This window comes from Castanea sativa, chromosome 5, assembly GCF_040712315.1.
Source record: "Castanea sativa cultivar Marrone di Chiusa Pesio chromosome 5, ASM4071231v1".
Lineage (NCBI taxonomy): Eukaryota > Viridiplantae > Streptophyta > Magnoliopsida > Fagales > Fagaceae > Castanea > Castanea sativa.
The window spans coordinates 53,295,363-53,316,160 of NC_134017.1; the positions used below are offsets into that span (position 1 = coordinate 53,295,363).

The 20,798-nt window shown below is 34.2% G+C and overlaps 1 protein-coding gene across 6 annotated transcripts; it reads left to right on the forward strand.

The window, feature by feature from the left end:
• The first annotated feature begins 471 nt into the window (after nt 1-471).
• LOC142636299 (mitochondrial ATP-independent inner membrane protease subunit 1a-like) lies at nt 472-10,644 on the forward strand. Of its 6 annotated transcripts, none has more exons than XM_075810475.1 (8): nt 472-738; nt 830-1,044; nt 1,951-2,001; nt 4,323-4,636; nt 4,710-4,934; nt 5,048-5,158; nt 6,873-6,936; nt 10,282-10,644. In XM_075810475.1, the coding sequence occupies exons 4-7, from the start codon at nt 4,499-4,501 to the stop codon at nt 6,933-6,935; spliced, it is 537 nt and encodes a 178-aa protein (XP_075666590.1). In that variant the 5' UTR covers nt 472-738; nt 830-1,044; nt 1,951-2,001; nt 4,323-4,498; the 3' UTR covers nt 6,936; nt 10,282-10,644. The 6 variants fall into 6 exon arrangements, with proteins under 6 accessions (XP_075666590.1, XP_075666589.1, XP_075666585.1 ...); XM_075810474.1 differs by having other exon boundaries at nt 10,285-10,643; XM_075810470.1 differs by lacking the exon at nt 10,282-10,644 and adding an exon at nt 9,715-10,056.
• Nucleotides 10,645-20,798: the final 10,154 nt, after the last annotated feature.

A 20,798-nucleotide genomic window follows, 5' to 3' on the forward strand; every position in this document is an offset into this window, starting at 1 on the left:
TTCTAATGTTAACAAAACTTGAGATACTAATTTTAAATGTAGATTTCAAAATAATTTTTAAAATCCCAATTAATAAAACAACAACTTCATTACTTTAATTTCTTTAAAAAAGTTTGTTGTCAACCATAATGTTTCAGCTATCAAATTTCTTATATAACATTCATAATAATAATTAACATTTTTTGCTTGAATAATAAATAATAATTTAGAATTTATAAAATTCAAATGATTATTAATAAGATTCTTCATTTTTTTTCCTTTCTATCTATACCATTCAATGTTTTCGCACATAAGCGCAAATTATAATATAGTATATATTTAAAGCTAAAATCATGGATTTGATGGGTGTAGACTTGAATATATATATATATATATATATATATATATATATAAATATATATAATATAAATATATAAAAAAAAATCAGAAGTAACAATGTATGTGTTTCAGCAAATGGTAGTAGCATCTAGCATGAATAACAAATGGAGTACTTATGTCATTTCACACTTACACATCTATTCTCCCTTGTTTTCTCTCAGACTTGGAACTCCCAACTTATTTGATTTACCTGAACTTCCTACAGCATGATGGTTCTTAGATTGGGAAGAAATATACTACTGTAGAGAAAGCAGAAAATAGGAAGCAAAAGGTTCTAGGCATCTCCATTTTGAAGAACCACTGTTGAAAGTGTCATCAAATGAATTCTTAAAGATTGACTGATGAAGGGTGCACGGTGGTGTAAGATTTTATTTTCAAAGCTAACCATTTTGACCATTTTTTTTCAGATTCATTTAAGTGAAACTTATTTAGTTTTTTTTTTTTTTTTAAGGTTGAGTTTAAAAAATTGCATAGAAGGTAAAAGTACTTGTAATCCAATCCCAAGCGGTTGCTCTTCTCTCCTCACGCTGCCCCCTCAGACCTCGCCCCTTTGCTCATGGCTTAAACGCTGTCCACTATCTCATCTCAGCCAAACCCTTCACCTCTTCTCTCTTTCTCTGTCTGTTCATAGTCTCTGCCACCTCAAGTCTTGGCCTCTAAAGCCTGGTACGTTTTTAATGTGTGTTTTTTTGTAAATAGCTGCTGATAATGAATGTTTGCATTAATGGAACCGAGCAAATTTAGGTGGTTAGAAAAATCTGCAATCAACATTCGACAAAATGGTATATACCTTTTGGGGTTTAAGAATGTTTTTGGCATTGGGTTTTCTCCAACATGCATGTTTGATTAGTGATACTATGAACTATAGTTTTGGTTTGCAGCTGCGGATTACTATGTTATTTTTTCTCTCAAAACTTAAAAAAAGGAAATGTCAATTCTTGGGGGTGTGCCTCTCTTTTGTTTTTCATGAGTATGATACTATGATCTCCCTCGTTGTTGTGCCATTAGTTGAGGTCATTTCTTTTCTTGGTATTATTTATCTCTTCTTTTAAAGTGAACTCCACATGCTTGACGAAATGTCTGAGTTGAATTTTATGGATAAAAATTTATATTGGTTGGATAAAGATCTTGCATTGGGTTCAGGTTCTGTCTGCAGATAGCCATTTGAATGATGGGAATATGAGGTGTTTCTCCTCTTGAAAGCCTGTTTAGTACGTGAGGAGGAAGTTTGCCTAGGATTGACTCTTGTAACAGTAGATGATTAACAGGTTGTGGCATGTAATGATAGTGTTGGGCTATTGGGGAAACACCTCTTTTGGAACTTAAAAAGCTTTAAGCAATGGGTTTTATTTATGTTATTTTTAGCCCTAGCAAGTAGTGGTTTTTATATCATCTTCCCTATAAATAGGATTAGGCTTCAACTTGGGTTTGTGGTTTATATGATATTGTAGACATAATGGCACGTTCCTCTTCCATTTATCTCATGTTCACTTTGTTTTTGCCTTTACCATTTTTAAACTTAAAATTTTCTATCTTAAATGGGGTACACGTTTTCTTCTCTGTGTTGGGTAGGAAATGAAAATTTTGAGAATCGGGTCCAACAGATGCAAGACCCAAAATAAGGTTTGCTCTAAACTTTCTTATGCAATTTTTAAATTAGATATGACCTCTTATTTGAAGTTATGAGAGTTGAAACTTTTTTCCTATAAACTATATTCCTGAGTGCCACCACATTCATTTGTCATTCATCAATTATCATAATCTTAGTTTGCATATTGCAGTAAGAGGACATAATGTCTTATAAAGTTACTTTGCTGGGCCTATATTCATTAACTAATTTGAAGAAGTATTTCGTCCATATCTGTATCATTACCACTTTATCTTTGTACATAATGATGATGATTTGAATCTTTTTCACTAATCTCATATAAAAAGAATTGTTCAAAGTGCCTACATGTAAGAACCTTTGGAGTCACTCATCAAAAAAAAAGTAAGAACTTTTGGAGTCACAATTGGTTAGGTAGATGTCATAGGCTTAATTTTAAGAAGTCACTATATTAAGAGTCAGTGGCGGCTCTAGGAATTTTTTTCAGGGTGTTGCTTAAGAATGATAAATTATACTATCTAATAAAAAAGAAATTCATATATTGACGTCAACAACAAAAAAAAAACAGGCAAATTCATATCTGAATGAAAATTTTCTAAGTTAAAATTAACACAAATCTGCTTAGAAGATGAAGATAAATCTTACACAAAAAATGAATCTTAGGTACGTAGTTTCTTTATCAAATATTTGTCAATAATATCTAGCAAAAGAATAAATAATAAATTATAAGTTTATTTGAAATATTAATAAAATTATTAATTATTTTTATTTAATTATTTTTCCTCATTAACCATTAGCCATCTAACACACACTTCACTGTTTAGTTGGCTCTGCACAATGTAAAGTGTACAAATACACTACATCATCCCCTGACTCAACCCACTGCCGTCTACCTAACAGTTTATTTTTTTATTATTGTCTTTTAATAATGTGTTGTTCTGGGTGTTGCTTTTGAATGGACCAGGACCATTACCTCAATCCAATTCCACGGCCGCACCCCCATCCCCCACTCAAGAAACAATAGCCAATCAACAGTCAACACAAATTTACATATATACACTCACACTAAAAGCCAATTTAGCCAAAAGAAAACTAGAGGAAAGCCTAAGTCTAATAAGCCAGAGCAAAGAAAAAGAGAGATTTCAAAAAAATAGTCACAAGCCAGAGTGCCAGACTATGAGATGAAAGAGAGAGAGAGAGAACGCCGCTCTCAGTTAGAGGCTCAGAGCAGAGATGAGGTAAAGAAAAAGAGAGAGAACTAAAATACTTTGATGTTGCCTGAGGTTCTTTATTCTTGTCATCTTATGCCGATCTCGCCGTCGCCAATCTTCGATCTGGGCAAGAGAATCTCCGATCTCGCCGTCGACTGCTCTGGGTGTGGCTGTTGCAGCGTTGCTAAGTCGCGTTTGCAGAGGACCTGAGGTTGTTATATGAGAGAAACCAATGCCCGTTGCCGTTGAAGTGCTCTGTTCTGGTTTTGGTTTTTTTTTGATAAATGGTTTTGCTTTACTTGATGAATCTGTTGGTCATGCTCTGGTTTCTTTAGGTTAAGTTGTAATCACGTATATTGGGTTTTGGTTTTTTATTTTTTATTTTATTTTATTTTTGAGAATCCGTGGGTTTGCTACATGTTGGGTTTGCTCTACCTTATATTTTTCTGTAGATTGGGTTTCTAATCTGTTGTTTAGGATTGATGTTGGGCTTTTTTTTCCGGTGGGCTTGGTCTGTTACAATTTTTTATTTTTCAGATTTTAGTTCAAAATTTTTATTTGGGCTTGGAAGTAGAACATTTTTTTTTTCTTTTTGAGGGTGTTCCTCGTTTTGGCTGAGGATGTTCCTTTTTTTTTTTTTTTAAGGGTAAACAAATAAATTTTTTTAAAAATTATTATATATAATTTTTTTTTTCAGGTCAGTGTGTTCCTGGGAACACCCTGGCCTAAGCGTGGCGCCGCCAATAAGAGTAGTTATATGTTTATACTATGTAGTAAATCTTTTGTCTTCTAAAATTGTTAGTACTTATCAAAGCAAGTGTAAGAGCACTTTTAGAGGAATAGATTTAACTATATATGAATTGCATTCATGTAGCCCAATTTTTTTGTGATCATTTTCAAGTTCATGGTACCTTCGAGTAAACTAATTAGTTTTAATATTTATTTAACTGTGTATATATATAGACCTGAAATTTATCGCCAATTTATTCCTATCTGTGATGTTGATTTTTTGGTTTTTGGGCTCATAAAATGTAATGGACCATAATAAGCAAGTGGGTTTAATTTTCATATCAAACTTGAGTTGGACTTGGGTATGTGAACACGAAGTTCTTCTGTCCATACTACAGGTATTCTGAAGAGAGAGAGAGAGGCCATTAGGAGCAGAGGCTGAGAGGTAGTGTTTGTAGCTGGAGACCGGAGTAATTAGACTCATCCATAGCTGTTGGCGTAATCACATTTTCAAATTGGAACTCAGGATTTTGAAGTAGAGAATAGCTTAGCTTGAGACACAGAGATCTCAGACATGGTGGGGCTTATTGGGAGACTTTGGAATTTACAATATAACAGTATAGTGAAAGAAGCATCAGGAAAAACCCTTGCAGTGGCAAAGTTCTTCTGCTTCCTTCACGTCACCAACACTTACCTCTGCACCTTTGCCCTCGTAAAACATTTTCCCTTAAACTTTACAAAACGACATGTTTTAGAAAGAAATGATAATAATTGAGTGGTTGCAGGCCTATGGTCCCAGCATGATCCCGACCTTCAATCTAACTGGCGATATGTTCCTGGCGGAGCGGCTCTCCATCAAATTTGGCAAAGTGAGCCCTGGGGATATTGTCCTCTTACGCTCTCCTGAATCTCCTCGAAAAGTTATGGTGAAGCGCTTGTTGGGATTGGAGTCTCATTCTGTCACCTTTGTTGTTGACCCCATGAACAGTGATAGATGTGACACTATTGTGGTATCTATTATCATTCATCAATTTAACTTTGTTTTTTTGGAATTGGCTTTTTGGTGCTAAGGCCTATAGTTATAGATTGTGCTTTGTAATAGTTATTATTAGTGCTGTCATAGGTTCCAAAGGGACATGTTTGGGTAGAGGGAGACAACATCTATAATTCCAGAGATTCAAGACAATTTGGTCCTGTTCCTTATAGCCTCCTTGAAGGCAAAGTATTCTGTAAGGTGAGTACATTTCTTTCTTTAGCCCATTTAATGTTGAATTTTGATGCTTTTAATTGTACTATCCTTGTCCCAGCCAAAATACATAAGGAGGGTATAATTTAAGTTATTTTTATGTTAAGAAATTCAGTTCTTTTGGCAATGGAATGTATGGTAACTGCCTTTATTTTTCTTTCAATTTAAATTTTGGGGCATATTGAAATTGATGCTCAATTAAGTTCCTGTGAGTGCATTTGGTTTTGTTGTCAAAGATAATGTGATTGGATGTATATTTTTTTGCATTGGTTTTTGATGAATTTGCTAGGCTTTAATCATATGAGAGACCTAAGATTATATTTCATTCTGAAATTCTAGTTGATAGAACTAGCATATACGTTAATTAAATGGAAACTATGAAGCTATACTTAGCATTGAAGAATGTTTGGATAGGTGGGCTTAAAGACAGAAAATAGAAGTCAAAGTAGAAGTGAAGAACTTCTAAAAATTACTAACCAGTTAACGCCTGTATTGTGTGTTTGGTTAGGGGATTTGGAAAGGGAATTTGAGGGAGAGCCGGAATTTGGGGAATGGAATTTTATAATTCCTTTGTTTTGCTTGATGAATGAGTAAGGTGCAAATTAACCCAGGGGGGAATAAACATAGGGTTTGTGAGTGACAAATTCTGGGTTTAAATCCAATCAAAATAGGCGTAATTTGATAGATTCACTGGATGTGGGATTTTCTTTTGAGCGTTCCTAGTCCAGATTGCCTTCAAGCATAACCAACCCAACCATCTCATCTGTGGTGATCCTAACCATCTTATCTCGGTTTATTACTTGTTCTGAATGGGTAAAATTTGTATATAGATTGTTGTATGGTTCTTTGTTCTTGATATTCATTTTGTCATTTTCAATCGATAGCAATCCTTGTACAATTTTAATTTTCAATTGTAATAGATGGATTGCTAAGCTATCAAGAAAAGTTCAGAGTAGCTAGATAAAGACTAAAGATGGATGAGAGGCAATGCAAGACATATGTAGGAAAAACATACATGCAGTCTTGTCATGAATTCCACGTAGCTTTAGAAGTTCACCAACTCAAGACAAGATGGAGGAAAGGCTTCTAGGATGAGGAAGAATCAACTGAAAGAAAGATTTATGTAGTCAATTCAACATAGTTGAGATTCCACATAAAATGCACTTGTCCACACTCTACACAGTAACCATATGAAGTGCATGGTAAATCATTGCATTCGGTACAAGAGAATTTGATATGATCTATGTGTGAATAACACAGATAAGATCTTATAGCTCTTTTTATGCTTATGGTTTAGCAATTATAATGCTAATGTTCTAATTGGCTGGTTCACCTTAATGAAAATCAGGGATATTGTCAAAGTCTTGGTTTCTAAAGTCCTAAGCCTAGGAGGATGATTGCATAAAGTTGACAGCCAGTTGCAAAAGCCATTGGTTATAACCTTTAATGGAAGTCCTTAAAGTCTGGACAGCTAATAAAACATTTGTTATTATTATTCTTATTATCACCAACATTTGAGTGGGTGATAGAAATTGTCATGAAGATGTATCAAGATCAGGTTCATGTCATGACCTCTAGGACTTTAATGTCACTGGTTGGTGTTTGATATTTGACCCTGCATAATTATCATCCTGAAAATATCACTTTCATCTGTTAAATTTTATCATTGCTAAGTTATAGATATGTGCTCATTTGTATGTAGATATGGCCTCCTAAAGAATTTGGATCACTGATGAAGAGCGGAATGAAGGATCCAGATTTATAAGGTACTTTTCTTGAGAATTTATACTCTTAACGTTCCATTTGGGTGTACATTTCCCTAACCTTGATTTGTCATTGCTCATGTGCTAATTTATGAGACCTTTTTGTAATGAAAAAGGGCAAACCCATTTTATATGCTTTATCATAGTACACTTATTCCCTCTTTTTATAAGTGTTTGAGTGGTCTTGCGCCCTTGGCACAAGTAATATAAATTCTATTTTAGATTTATTCATTTTCTCTCTCTTCATTTGTAAGGTTCATGTAATTCTCTAGGGGAACTTTGTGTACACACTCATGCATGATGTTTGCTTGCTAATATAATGGAATATTATTACTTATAAAAAGAAAATCTCTTAATTGCTATATGTCCTAATTCAAATGGTACTGAATTTGCCTTTGCCATATAATCATTGACTCCATGTTTCACAAAGTGGCCAAATTTTCTTTTTGTGAATAGCACATTGTGTCGGTTTGGGTTTTAATATATTCATGGTTAGAGTAGAGTGAAGTGTGTGAGACAGAGAAAAGAGATTAGGATATCTTAATGCAAATCTACGATATTGGCCCCTGAAGTTTACCCTATGTGCACAATTGGTCCCTCAAGTTTATAAAATGAGCAATATAAGTTTTTTTACTAACTGCCATTAACGGTGTTACTTATGTGGCTAACAGACAATGACTTGGCATTTTATTTTAATGATGTGACATATTTTAATTAAAAAATTACAAATTAAAAGTACACATGAGAAACTTTTCCTTTACAACGGCACCAAATTAAAAACTCTTTTTTTTTTTTTTTCTACCAATTGTAAATATATCAAAATTCGTGGGACCCACTGATGTGAACACAGACTACTTCTTCTCTTCTAAATGACTTTTTTTTTTCTTTTTTCTTTTTTTGGGTCTTGCATGAAACCCCCTGATTGTCTTCTTCTTTCTTCTTTTTCTTTTTATTTCCTATCTCTCTTGCACAGACCCACACACTAGTGGTCTAAGGTCTTCTTCATTTTTTATTTGGTGTTTACTGATTTGCTGTTTTGGTGGTCTTCTTGTTTCAAATAAAATAAAACCCAGTTGAATTTAACCCCACCAACAACACAAAATTCATAAAAATGGAATCTCAAACCCAGAAAACAAAACCCATTTGAGTTTAACCCTCACCCACAAAACACAAACCAAATCAAACATTTAAAGAAAATAAAAGAAAGAAACAGCAAAAGAGAGGCAAAGATGTTGCGAAGTGCTATATGATACATGCCCTGCTTTTTTGCTGCTATGCCTCTACTGGGATTCCATGGGTTTTGTTTCATCCCGTGGAGTGTGCAAATGTTTAGCTATTTTAATTTACTCTGTTTCTGTATTTTGTTGCAGTTCTGCGTAGTTGTTGTGTTAATATGTCTTGTTAGTGTGTGTATCTTTATCAGCCCGGTTGGGCTGTGAAGTTTGTGGTGTTGTAAGACTTTTTAAAGTGTGTTTCTGTTTATATTTTAAAAAATCCCAGTTTACGCAAAAAAAAAAAAAGATGCTGGGACCTATTTCTGTAATTTTAATTTTTAATTTTTTAATTAAAATATGCCACATAAGTAACACCGTTAATGGCAGTAAGTAAAAGGACTTATATTGCTCATTTTGAAAACCTGAGGGACCAATTGCGCACATAGGGTAAACTTCAGGTACCAATATCGTAGTTTTGTCTATCTTAATTATGTTACCTTATTAATTATATGAATTATGTGAAGCATAGCTAAATAAAGTTGGATGTCTGGAATTATTAGATATATAAACTTCCGATAGAAAACACATATTAAAACTTACTGAGGACTGTAAATAGACTCTGACATTCTGACTTTCTAGGACAATGATTCTCATCACAATGTCTAAAGATAATGGCTGCATCATCTTCCCAGTGGTCATACTGATAAGCCTTGCCCCTCTTAAACTTTTTATTGCTCATGTCATTAGGAAATATAAAAAAGTGAAAACGGAAATGTAATTATTAGTTGGCTCTGGGCTTTCGGTCAAAACTCCCTGCTTTGTAAATTCAAAGAAGAGCTTATGTGGTTTCTCACTCTTATTTGTTGGTCTTTCATTGCTCTTATCTTGTTCAGAGAAGAGCAATGAAAGAGCAAGTTACCTTTGGTGTCTTTTCCTGGACTTATGTCCTAATTTGCTAACACTAACAAAGTAAGAACTTCTACAGTTCAATCAACTGTCTCTCTGTGTGATAGAGCTTTTTTTCCTCCTATGATATTCAATATCTTTCAGGCTTAAATATTTTATTCAAACCTCAATTTTGCAATATTTTGTATACATTACCTAATGATTCATTTGCTGTTTTTTTTCTTTTCTTATTTTAATTCCAATTAATCCTATGAATTGCAACCTTGTGAATTATTTATTTATTTTTTGGGTGGGGCTCTTTTGGTGGCTAAGATGTGTGGGTGGAAACTGAAAAGTGATTGAAAAAAGAAGAAGAGGTTTTGGGGAGGTCTATCTAGAAATGGTGAGAAGTAATTTCATTATGGCTTAGTTTGTGTCAAAATTTCATGTCAAGGAAATCTTTACACAGAGTGAGAGAGAGAGAGAGAGAGAGAGAGAGAGAGAGAGATGTACAATTAACCATTATATAAACATTGTGATCTTCTTGAAGTCTAGGAGGTTTCGAAGTTAGTTTTCCTAACAATATTTTTAATTGTTTGGAATAAGGTTTAATTGATTGTGGTCATAATTGATTAAAATTTAATACACTGACTATATCCTTTGAGAACCTTTTCATTTGCAGGTGTCATATCTCTAAAGTTCATAATGGCTTACAAGTTCAGACAGGAGCATTATTAGCTGTGGGTTTGGATTTTCTACATTGTTTAATTTGTCTAGCTAAGAGCTTTGTAACTTAGTGAGCGACATTACCTTGTCTCCTTTACGAGGAGAATCAATGACTGAATCCCTCTATCTCACTTGTTAACAAATGAATTATAAAAAAAAAAAAAACATTGTTTACATTGTCTCTGTTTGCTGGAATGCTAGTGCTAAAACCTATGAAGTAAATTAGATTTGTTATTATTGAACTCAATTGAAAGATTATTGCTTCCTATGAATTGAACTAATTCACGGCTTTGATCCCCTTTTTGTTGTCCCCATGTTGCCAAACGGAAGGGATATGGGAATGTGGGAATGTAAAAAAGGTAAAATATTTGCATTTGTCTTTATGAAAATGGCATGCATTTGTTAATTTAAGACTTGGGATAAATTTTCTAGTTATTCACATATTGTCATTAAAAGGCTACAATGAGAGTACTCGTTATATCTGTGGACTGTTTCAACTTATGTACACCAAATACTTATGTAGCAGGAATATGGCGACAATTGATTCTTATAGTTTTGCCATGCCAATCATTGATGATTACAAGCAGTTGATTTCCCGGATTCCCCAAGTCCGGATAGGACACTGCTACCGTGAAGCAAACTCTTGTGCGGATTTTCTTGCCAAGATGGTCTCTTCTCAGACTAGGGAGTTTATTTCGTACATCGACCCACCCATGGATCTTGAAGAGCTTATAAGCTTGGATTCTAATGGAATGTATCATAACAGACTGCTCTTTGAGCTCTCCCTTCCCCCATAGTTCTCTATTTTAATGAAGTTTCCTTTTCACCAAAAAAAGAAAAAGAAAAAAGAATCAAGATACACTATTATTTAAAAAAGTTAATCAATGATATGCAACTTTGCATACAAATAATCAAATAATTATTCCCCTAATTATAGGATTTAAGAAAGCCAGCAAAATGTGGATGGAATCAAATCACCAGGCCCTTTTGTAAATCAATCAGTTCTCCATCAAACCTGCCTAAGGAGGAGTAAAACTGGCCTAAGGAGTAAAGCTGAAACTAATTCTATTTCAACTTAGTATTCCCAGTTCAAAATTAGTGGTAGAAATTTGGACAATGTTTTCAAACATCACTATTAGCTGGCAACTTGCAATCACGAAAGCTATGTAAATTGTCTATGATGTAAAAATTCATTAATGCAATGGCTTTTCAAGATTGTCTATAATGTAGAAATTCATTAATGCAATGGCAAGAAAGCTTTTTTCTTATAACAAAAGGCAAGAAAGCTTTTTTCTTATAATAGAAAGCTTGTTCATTAATTCATGCAATGCGGAAAAGGAAAGATTGGGTTTGGTGGCAACCTTATTACAGGGGACCATAAGCATTTTACTGGATTTGGGAACTGAGTCATCGACTCTAATTAGGGTTGTAAATGAGCAGAGCTTTGTCGAGTAGTGCATGTTTAAGCTTGGCTTGTTAGGAAAAATCAAAAGCTCGAGCTTGGCTTGAGATTGTGACAAGCTTAAAAATAATGTTTAAGCTTGAGCTTGGCTTGACGATTAATTAGTCAAGCTAAGCCAAGCTTAATATCAAGCTTAAACTTGAGCTCAGGTCAAGTTTTTGAGCTTGAAATCTAAAAAAATTACATTATTAAATACTTAAATCTCTAAAATTTAGAAAAAAAGAAAAAAAAATAGTATACTCATTTTATCATGTATCAAATCTTACTTATGATTAGCTATTATTCAAATTAATAATTTACATAATTAAATTTATTTATTCATCATTTTTTGTCTACAGCTTCGGCAATTTTTCAAAATATAAATTTTACATTCACGTTACACCATGGTGTAGAGAGTTAAACTTTGCAACAGCAATTCTATTCCTACAGGGTAGAATACAAATTACAATTGCAAAAAAGAAAGTTTCAATGACATCATATGTTCTCCTAGTATGGGGTACTGTTATTGTTCCCGTCTTTTGCATTTTTTCTTTAGTACACATCTCGTCACTCATTGTCATGCAGTGCTATCCCTTTCCTCTTCAATCCCAATTGCAGACCCAATAGGAAAGTCATATAGTGGCGCACAGCTTATGAACTTTTTGCCACTTCACTTTCCCAATAGTGATACCAGCAGTCCTTTTGTCTCACAAAGAGATTGATACAATTAATTGTTGCTTCACTATCTACTACCCAGTGGTTTTTGTACTTCCTGATCCCACTGATTGTATATTTGTATGTGAAGGGGATAAAAAATAGAAGAGGAATATTCCCATAAAACTTGAAGGGGCGGAGATCATGAAGACGGTTAAAACTTGAAGAGACGCGACTATGACGGTTAACTTTTGCTGAGTATCCGTCATGTGTGAATTAATTGTAGATTCCAGGTGGCATGCAATTTGATATGTTTTAGATGAACTTTTGCTTTATCTTCACGCAAACGTGCACGCTTGGACTTCTTGCGATTCACGTTTGAGAAGACTCCTATATGAAAAGGAGCTTGAGAAGGAAGTTGTATCCTAAAAGAATGGTAATTCCACCCAATATAAATACCCTAGAAACCCTAAATATGAAGGTACGCATAATATTCTTAACTCTGACACTCTAGGGTTAAAGGAACAAAATTACCTTCGGAGGGTTTTCGGTTGGCACCACATCGGTGCTCTCTCTAGGTTCATTATTTTCTTTTTGCAGGTGTTGCTTCGACTAGAGGGGTGCTTGCAACTCACTGGTGATTTTTTCGGCATCATCAGTATGGATGCATGTATGTTATTCCTTTTGTTTTGTCTCTTATTAATTTACATCTTTCATTGTATATCAGTAGGTCCAACTAGGAGTGACCTATTTAATCAGTGTAAAAAGGTCTCATGAGAGGTATTGATGATATAAGTAACAGCAGAGATTAGATGAGCCGTAAATAGTCTTCTGTTGTGTTTTGCTCGATCACTTCGTAAGCTCAATTCTACGCAAGCACTGAGTATGAATTGAAAAGGTTTGCGATTTTTGAAATAGTCAAAAACTCTGATCCAGATGATGTCTGCCTGCAAGGAAGTCCTGTATATCATTTTGCAGATAAAAAATGAAAAAGATGTAAGTTTCCTTAGGAATGTAAATTCTCTTGCTCATAACTTTGCCCACCGGGCTTCTTTTTGTAAGTGGGATGCTCCCTCACCAACTCCACTCTTCCCTCTTGGGTTTGTTTTTGTTCAAGAATATAGAGATGGGTCGGTGCCCTGCTCCTCCTTTATTTGTTTTATGTGAATCCCGGAATACGAAATTAAATAAGTAAGTTGACACCGGTCACCTCATCTGGGATTGCACCGTAGCACAAGAGACTTGGAAGGCCTCAGATATACCTTTCGATGGACATGGCGTCCAGTACAGAGACTTCATGGATTTTCTCTGGCATTTGATCTTCAAGCGACACATAGGGACAGAGCTACTCGAACTCACTATTTATGACTGCATGTGGTCTATGGTTTAGTTGAAACAAGACAAGAATAGGAGCCACACGCCAAACTCCTCATGATATAATGACAGAAGCCCCGTTCATGCTCATGGAGCACCAAGAAGCCCATTTTCGGCCCACACAGCCCAAGGATGCCACAGACAAACGCTGGGTCCCACCTGCTTTTCCACGGTATAAAGTGAATGTGTACGCTGCTGTCTTTTCTCACCTAGACATGATTGGCGTTGGTGTCGTCATTCATGATCATGAGGGTACGGTAATTAACTGCTGCCTTAAGTAAACGCCTCCCTCTCCCATTAGGCCCGTTGGAAGCTGAAGCCAAGGCACTGGATGAAGCATCTATCTTTGCATAGGATGTAGGGGTCAGAGACGTCATCTTTGAAACGGACTCAAGCCTGGTCTCGCATGCTCTTGCCAACCCCACGAATGCTCAGACCTCTATCTGGACAAGCCTAGACTCCAGGATTTTCGTTTTTTGAATGCTTACATGTAGGCATGCCAATAAACCAACGCATACTTTAGCTGCCTATGCTAAGGATATTGATTTTTTTGTAGCATGGATGGAGGAATGTCCTCCTTTCATTGAATCGCTTGTAGTTCATGACGCTTTGTCATTCTCTTCTTTTGAATAAAATTCTCGTATGTCTCAAAAAAAAGAAAAGTAAACTGACTTTTGGAGGTCTTTTCTAGACCCGGGTATATGTAATGCTTTGATATCATATATTTTAAAGCCCTATGCATAGTCCACGAACAATCATGATGTTAATCACATCGTCAACCAACATCCAGTACCTTACTTTTTAAAAATGCTCAATAGATTCAATTTTATAATCATCAAAGGGGAGGGTTACAGGATCATCCCAGCTAACTCACAACCCTTTTGGACTTGTGAAGCATTGTTGAAGAGGAACAATCGATTGCATGTCGTATGCATAATGTACTTGTTGAACTTTACACACTCTTTTTTTGTCACTAATTGGAATGATTAACGAAACAAAAGAAATACACTAAGTGATCTCAGAAGTAAAAGAAAAATTTTCAACATATCTTGCTTCATCACCTCACAAAAAATAAATATAATGGTCTCATTCAATTTGCATGGAATGCAGATGAGAATTAGGAGAGACAGATGGATAAAGTAACTTCAAGTATGTTACCAATTTCATATGAGAGACAGATGGATGTCAGTCATCTGCATTCACACACACACACATATTTTGTTACTAGTACCAAATTTATCAAGAAATTCTTCTTGAGATTTAGATTTTTTTAAAAGTTTTTATATTTAAATTCATATATTTCTATTAAACATTTATAATTAGAAATACTTATGAATAAAAGAAACAATATCTACAGTATAAAAATTAAATATGACTGGGATAAAATAAAATTTAATGTAAAAAACAATAGAACTTGATTTATCAAACACACTATTGAAAGTTTGCAACTTCACTTAATAGTGAAATAACTTAATAACTTCAACTTTCACAGGCAAAGACAATTTTAACCCTCTTTATTTATTTATTTATTTATTTTATACATAAATAGTTGGGGATGATAAGGACTTGAATTTTGGATATTGCCTATTACTATCTTTGCAAAACTTCATTTAATAGCGAAATAACTTAATAACTTCAACTTTCACAAGCAAAGGCAATTTTAACCCTCTATTTTGTTTTATACATAAATAGTTGGGGAAGGCAATTTTAACCCTCAATTTTGATTTTATACATAAATAGTTGGGATGATAAGTACTTGAATTTTGAATATTGCCTATTACTATCCTATTACTATTTTGGACATTGACATCCCCACCAACAAGTGAGAGGTCTGTACAACCAGCACCTGATGTCTGCTATTGCCTATTACTATCTTTGCCCATCATCTTTCTTTTATGATTGGAGAAAATTTGTCACCAACCGGTGGAGTAGGTCGGGAATGGTTTCCTAGTATTGCACAGAAGAGGGATCTGGTTTGTTTGAGTTCAACCACTTTGGGTCCACTAGGAAAGCATACTTGTACGCGTATTCCTCTCTTGCTTTTGATTCATTGATACTTGTGAATTCTACTTGAAATTCTTCCTGGTTTGAAGGGAAATAGGATGACTCGTAGCAATTGAAACAATCTTGCTTTTATTGCAATGCGATTCGCACCCAAAAACCACAGGACCAAGTCCGGTTATTGTTGCAAAGTTGTCGCAGCCAACTGAAATGAATGTGTTTTGATAGAAGGAGAAAATCCAGATATTTCTATTTTGTGTGAATTGTGAACTCTTCCGTCACTCTCACTCACAAAGGAGGTGTTTTACTCACAAACACGCACACATTTCACAGAAGAACAACTTAAAGAACCCGGGCATACTCATAATATATATATATATATATATATATATATATATATATATATATGTTGTTGAAATAGTTCTATTGCAGAAATATTTACGTTGCAATAAATTATTGCAACGATTTATTTTTGTTTCAATAACCTAATTTAAAATTTTTTAAAAATCATTTATTGCAACAAAATGTTATTGCAACGAAATTTTTGTCGTGATAATTTATTGCTACAGACTTTATTGCAATAGTGCACATTCCCACGAATGCCAATTAATGTTCTATCCTGTTTCTTTTTCTTGATAGGGCTTTTATGAACTAATCACATTAAGTGCGAACAATGTGATAATAAAAGACATTTACTAGTGTAACAATTCCAGGCCATTATATTAATTTCACCAATCAGCTGATTGGTGTTTGTTTGTAGGAACTTGTTGAGTACATTTTCTTACGAGTGTGAAAAGTAAACCACGTGAATCTGTTTGTTTTAATTCTGCTTTGAGTAGTGTTATCTTGGCTATTCTTTGTGTATTGAGCCCACTTTGTTCTGGTGGCAAGAATCGGGGTGGTGGAAATGGAGGTAGGACTGGCGTCTCAGGGGCAGGCCTTGTCGTTGTTGGTGGTGGAGGAGGAGGCCGCTGAGGCTTTCACGTAATGCGTACGTTTACTCATTGTAATCGAAGTGACAGATATAATAAAATTATTATTATAGTTTTATCAGCAATGTTGTGCTTTCACCTAATGCGTACGCTTACTCAGTGTTATCAAAGTGACTGTTATAATAAAATTATTATTATAGTTTTATCAGTAATGTTGTGTAGAAAAATAGTAAAGAAAAATCTGATTGTGGTTCTTCATTCATTTTTTTCCCCAACGAGCTTGGGTTTAGTTAGTTGAATTGTTCTTTATGTTAATATATATATATATATATATATATATATATATATATATATATATATATATATATATATATATATATATGTTGTTGAAATAGTTCTATTGCAAAAATATTTACGTTGCAATAAATTATTGCAATTATTTATTTTTGTTTCAATAACCTAATTTAAAAATTTTTAAAAATCATTTATTGCAACAAAATGCTATTGCAACGAAATTTTTGTCGTGACAATTTATTGCTATAGACTTTATTGCAATAGTGCACATTCCCATGAATGCCAATTAATGTTCTATCCTGTTTCTTTTTCTTGATAGGGCTTTTATGAACTAATCACATTAAGTGCGAACAATGTGATAGTAAGAGACATTTACTAGTGTAACAGTTCCATGCCATTAGATTAATTTCACTAATCAGCTGATTGGTATTTGTTTGTAGGAAGTTGTTGAGTACATTTTCTTACGAGTGTGAAAAAATGAACCACGTGAATCTGTTTGTTTTATATCTGCTTTGAGTAGTGTTATCTTGGCTATTCTTTGTGTATTGAGCCCACTTTGTTGTGGTGGCAAGAATCGGGGTGGTGGAAACGGAGGTAGGACTGGCGTCTCAGGGGTAGGCCTTGTCGTTGCTGGTGGAGGAGGTGGCGCTGGATGTGGTGGTGGTGGTGGTGGTGGTGGTGGTGGAGGAGGAGGTCGCTGAGGCTTTCACGTAATGCGTACGTTTACTCATTGTAATCGAAGTGACAGTTATAATAAAATTATTATTATAGTTTTATCAGCAATATTGTGCTTTCACCTAATGCGTACGCTTACTCAGTGTAATCAAAGTGACAGTTATAATAAAATTATTATAGTTTTATCAGTAATGTTGTGTAGAAAAATAGCAAAGAAAAATCTGATTGTGGTTCTCCATTCATTTTTTTCCCCAACGAGCTTGGGTTTACTTAGTTGAATCGTTCTTTATGTTAATATATATATATATATATATATATATATATATATATATATATATATGTTGTTGAAATAGTTCTATTGCAAAAATATTTACATTGCAATAAATTATTGCAGCAATTTATTTTTGTTTCAATAACCTAATTTAAAAATGTTTAAAAATCATTTATTGCAACAAAATGCTATTGCAACGAAATTTTTGTCGTGATAATTTATTGCTACAGACTTTATTGCAATAGTGCACATTCCCACGAATGCCAATTAATGTTCTATCCTGTTTCTTTTTTTTGATAGGGCTTTTATGAACTAATCACATTAAGTGCGAACAATGTGATAGTAAGAGACATTTACTAGTGTAACAGTTTCAGGCCATTATATTAATTTCACCAATCAGCTAATTGGTGTTTGTTTGTAGGAAGTTGTTGAGTACATTTTCTTACGAGTGTGAAAAATGAACCACGTGAATTTGTTTGTTTTAATTCTGCTTTGAGTAGTGTTATCTTGGCTATTCTTTGTGTATTGAGCCCACTTTGTTGTGGTGGCAAGAATCGGGGTGGTGGAAATGGAGGTAGGACTGGCGTCTCAGGGGCAGACCTTGTCGTTGCTGGTGGAGGAGGTGGCGCTGGATGTGGTGGTGGTGGTGGAGGAGGAGGCCACTGAGGCTTTCACGTAATGCGTACGTTTACTCATTGTAATCGAAGTGACAGTTATAATAAAATTATTATTATAGTTTTATCAGTAATGTTGTGTAGAAAAATGGCAAAGAAAAATCTGATTGTGGTTCTTCATTCATTTTTTTCCCCAACGAGCTTGGGTTTACTTAGTTGAATCGTTCTTTATGTTAATAAATAAATAAATAAATAAATAAATAAATATATATATGTTGTTGAAATAGTTCTATTGCAAAAATATTTACGTTGCAATGAATTATTGCAATGATTTATTTTTGTTTCAATAACCTAATTTAAAAAATTTTAAAAATCATTTATTGCAACAAAATGCTATTGCAACGAAATTTTTGTCGTGATAATTTATTGCTATAGACTTTATTGCAATAATGCACATTCCCACGAATGCCAATTAATGTTCTATCCTGTTTCTTTTTCGGGATAGGGCTTTTATGAACTAATCACATTAAGTGCGAACAATGTGATAGTAAGAGACATTTACTAGTGTAATAGTTCCATGCCATTAGATTAATTTCACTAATCAGCTGATTGGTATTTGTTTGTAGGAAGTTGTTGAGTACATTTTCTTACGAGTGTGAAAAATGAACCACGTGAATCTGTTTGTTTTAATTTTGCTTTGCGTAGTGTTATCTTGGCTATTCTTTGTGTATTGAGCCCACTTTGTTGGGTGGCAAGAATCAGGGTGGTAGAAATGGAGGTAGGACTGGCGTCTCAGGAGTAGGCCTTGTCGTTGCTGGTGGAGGAGGTGGCGCTGGATGTGGTGGTGGTGGTGGTGGAGGAGGAGGCCGCTGAGGCTTTCACGTAATGCATACGTTTACTCATTGTAATCGAAGTGACAGTTATAATAAAATTATTATTATAGTTTTATCAGCAATGTTGTGCTTTCACCTAATGCGTACGCTTACTCAGTGTTATCAAAGTGACTGTTATAATAAAATTATTATTATAGTTTTATCAGTAATGTTGTGTAGAAAAATAGCAAAGAAAAATCTGATTGTGGTTCTTCATTCATTTTTTTCCCCAACGAGCTGGGGTTTAGTTAGTTGAATTGTTCTTTATGTTAATATATATATATATATATATATATATATATATATATATATATATATATATATATATGTTGTTGAAATAGTTCTATTGCAAAAATATTTACATTGCAATAAATTATTGCACCGATTTATTTTTGTTTCAATAACCTAATTTAAAAATGTTTAAAAATCATTTATTGCAACAAAATGCTATTGCAACGAAATTTTTGTCGTGATAATTTATTGCTATAGACTTTATTGCAATAGTGCACATTCCCACGAATGCCAATTAATGTTCTATCCTGTGTCTTTTTCTTGATAGGGCTTTTATAAACTAATCACATTAAGTTAGAACAATGTGATAGTAAGAGACATTTACTAGTGTAACAGTTCCGTGCCATTAGATTAATTTCACTAATCAGCTGATTGGTATTTGTTTGTAGGAAGTTGTTGAGTACATTTTCTTACGAGTGTGAAAAATGAACCACGTGAATCTGTTTGTTTTAATTCTGCTTTGAGTAGTGTTATCTTGGCTATTCTTTGTGTATTGAGCCCACTTTGTTGTGGTGGCAAGAATCGGGGTGGTGGAAATGGAGGTAGGACTGGCGTCTCAGGGGTAGGCCTTGTCGTTTCTGGTGGAGGAGGTGGCGTTGGATGTGGTGGTGGTGGTGGTGGTGGAGGAGGAGGAGGTCGCTGAGGCTTTCACGTAATACGTACGTTTACTCATTGTAATCGAAGTGACAGTTATCATAAAATTATTATTATAGTTTTATCAATAATGTTGTGCTTTCACCTAATGCGTACGCTTACTCAGTGTAATCAAAGTGACAGTTATAATAAAATTATTATTATAGTTTTATCAGCAATGTTGTGTAGAAAAATAGTAGAGAAAAATCTGATTGTGGTTCTTCATTCATTTTTTTCCCCAATGAGCTTGGGTTTAGTTAGTTGAATCGTTCTTTATGCTAATAAATAAATAAATAAATAAATATATATATATATATATATATATATATATATATATATATATATATATATGTTGTTGAAATAGTTCTATTGCAAAAATATTTACGTTGCAATAAATTATTGCAATGATTTATTTTTGTTTCAATAACCTAATTTAAAATTTTTTAAAAATCATTTATTGCAACAAAATGCTATTGCAATGAAATTTTTGTCGTGATAATTTATTGCTATAGACTTTATTGCAATAGTGCACATTCCCACGAATGCCAATTAATGTTCTATCCTGTTTCTTTTTCTTGATAGGGCTTTTATGAACTAATCACATTAAGTGTGAACAATGTGATAGTAAGAGACATTTACTAGTGTAATAGTTCCATGCCATTAGATTAATTTCACTAATCAGCTGATTGGTATTTGTTTGTTGGAAGTTGTTGAGTACATTTTCTTATGAGTGTGAAAAATGAACCACGTGAATCTGTTTGTTTTAATTTTGCTTTGCGTAGTGTTATCTTGGCTATTCTTTGTGTATTGAGCCCACTTTGTTGTGGTGGCAAGAATCAGGGTGGTGGAAATGGAGGTAGGACTGGCGTCTTAGGGGTAGGCCTTGTCGTTGCTGGTGGAGGAGGTGGCGCTGGATGTGGTGGTGGTGGTGGTGGTGGAGGAGGAGGTCGCTGAAGCTTTCACATAATGCGTACGTTTACTCATTGTA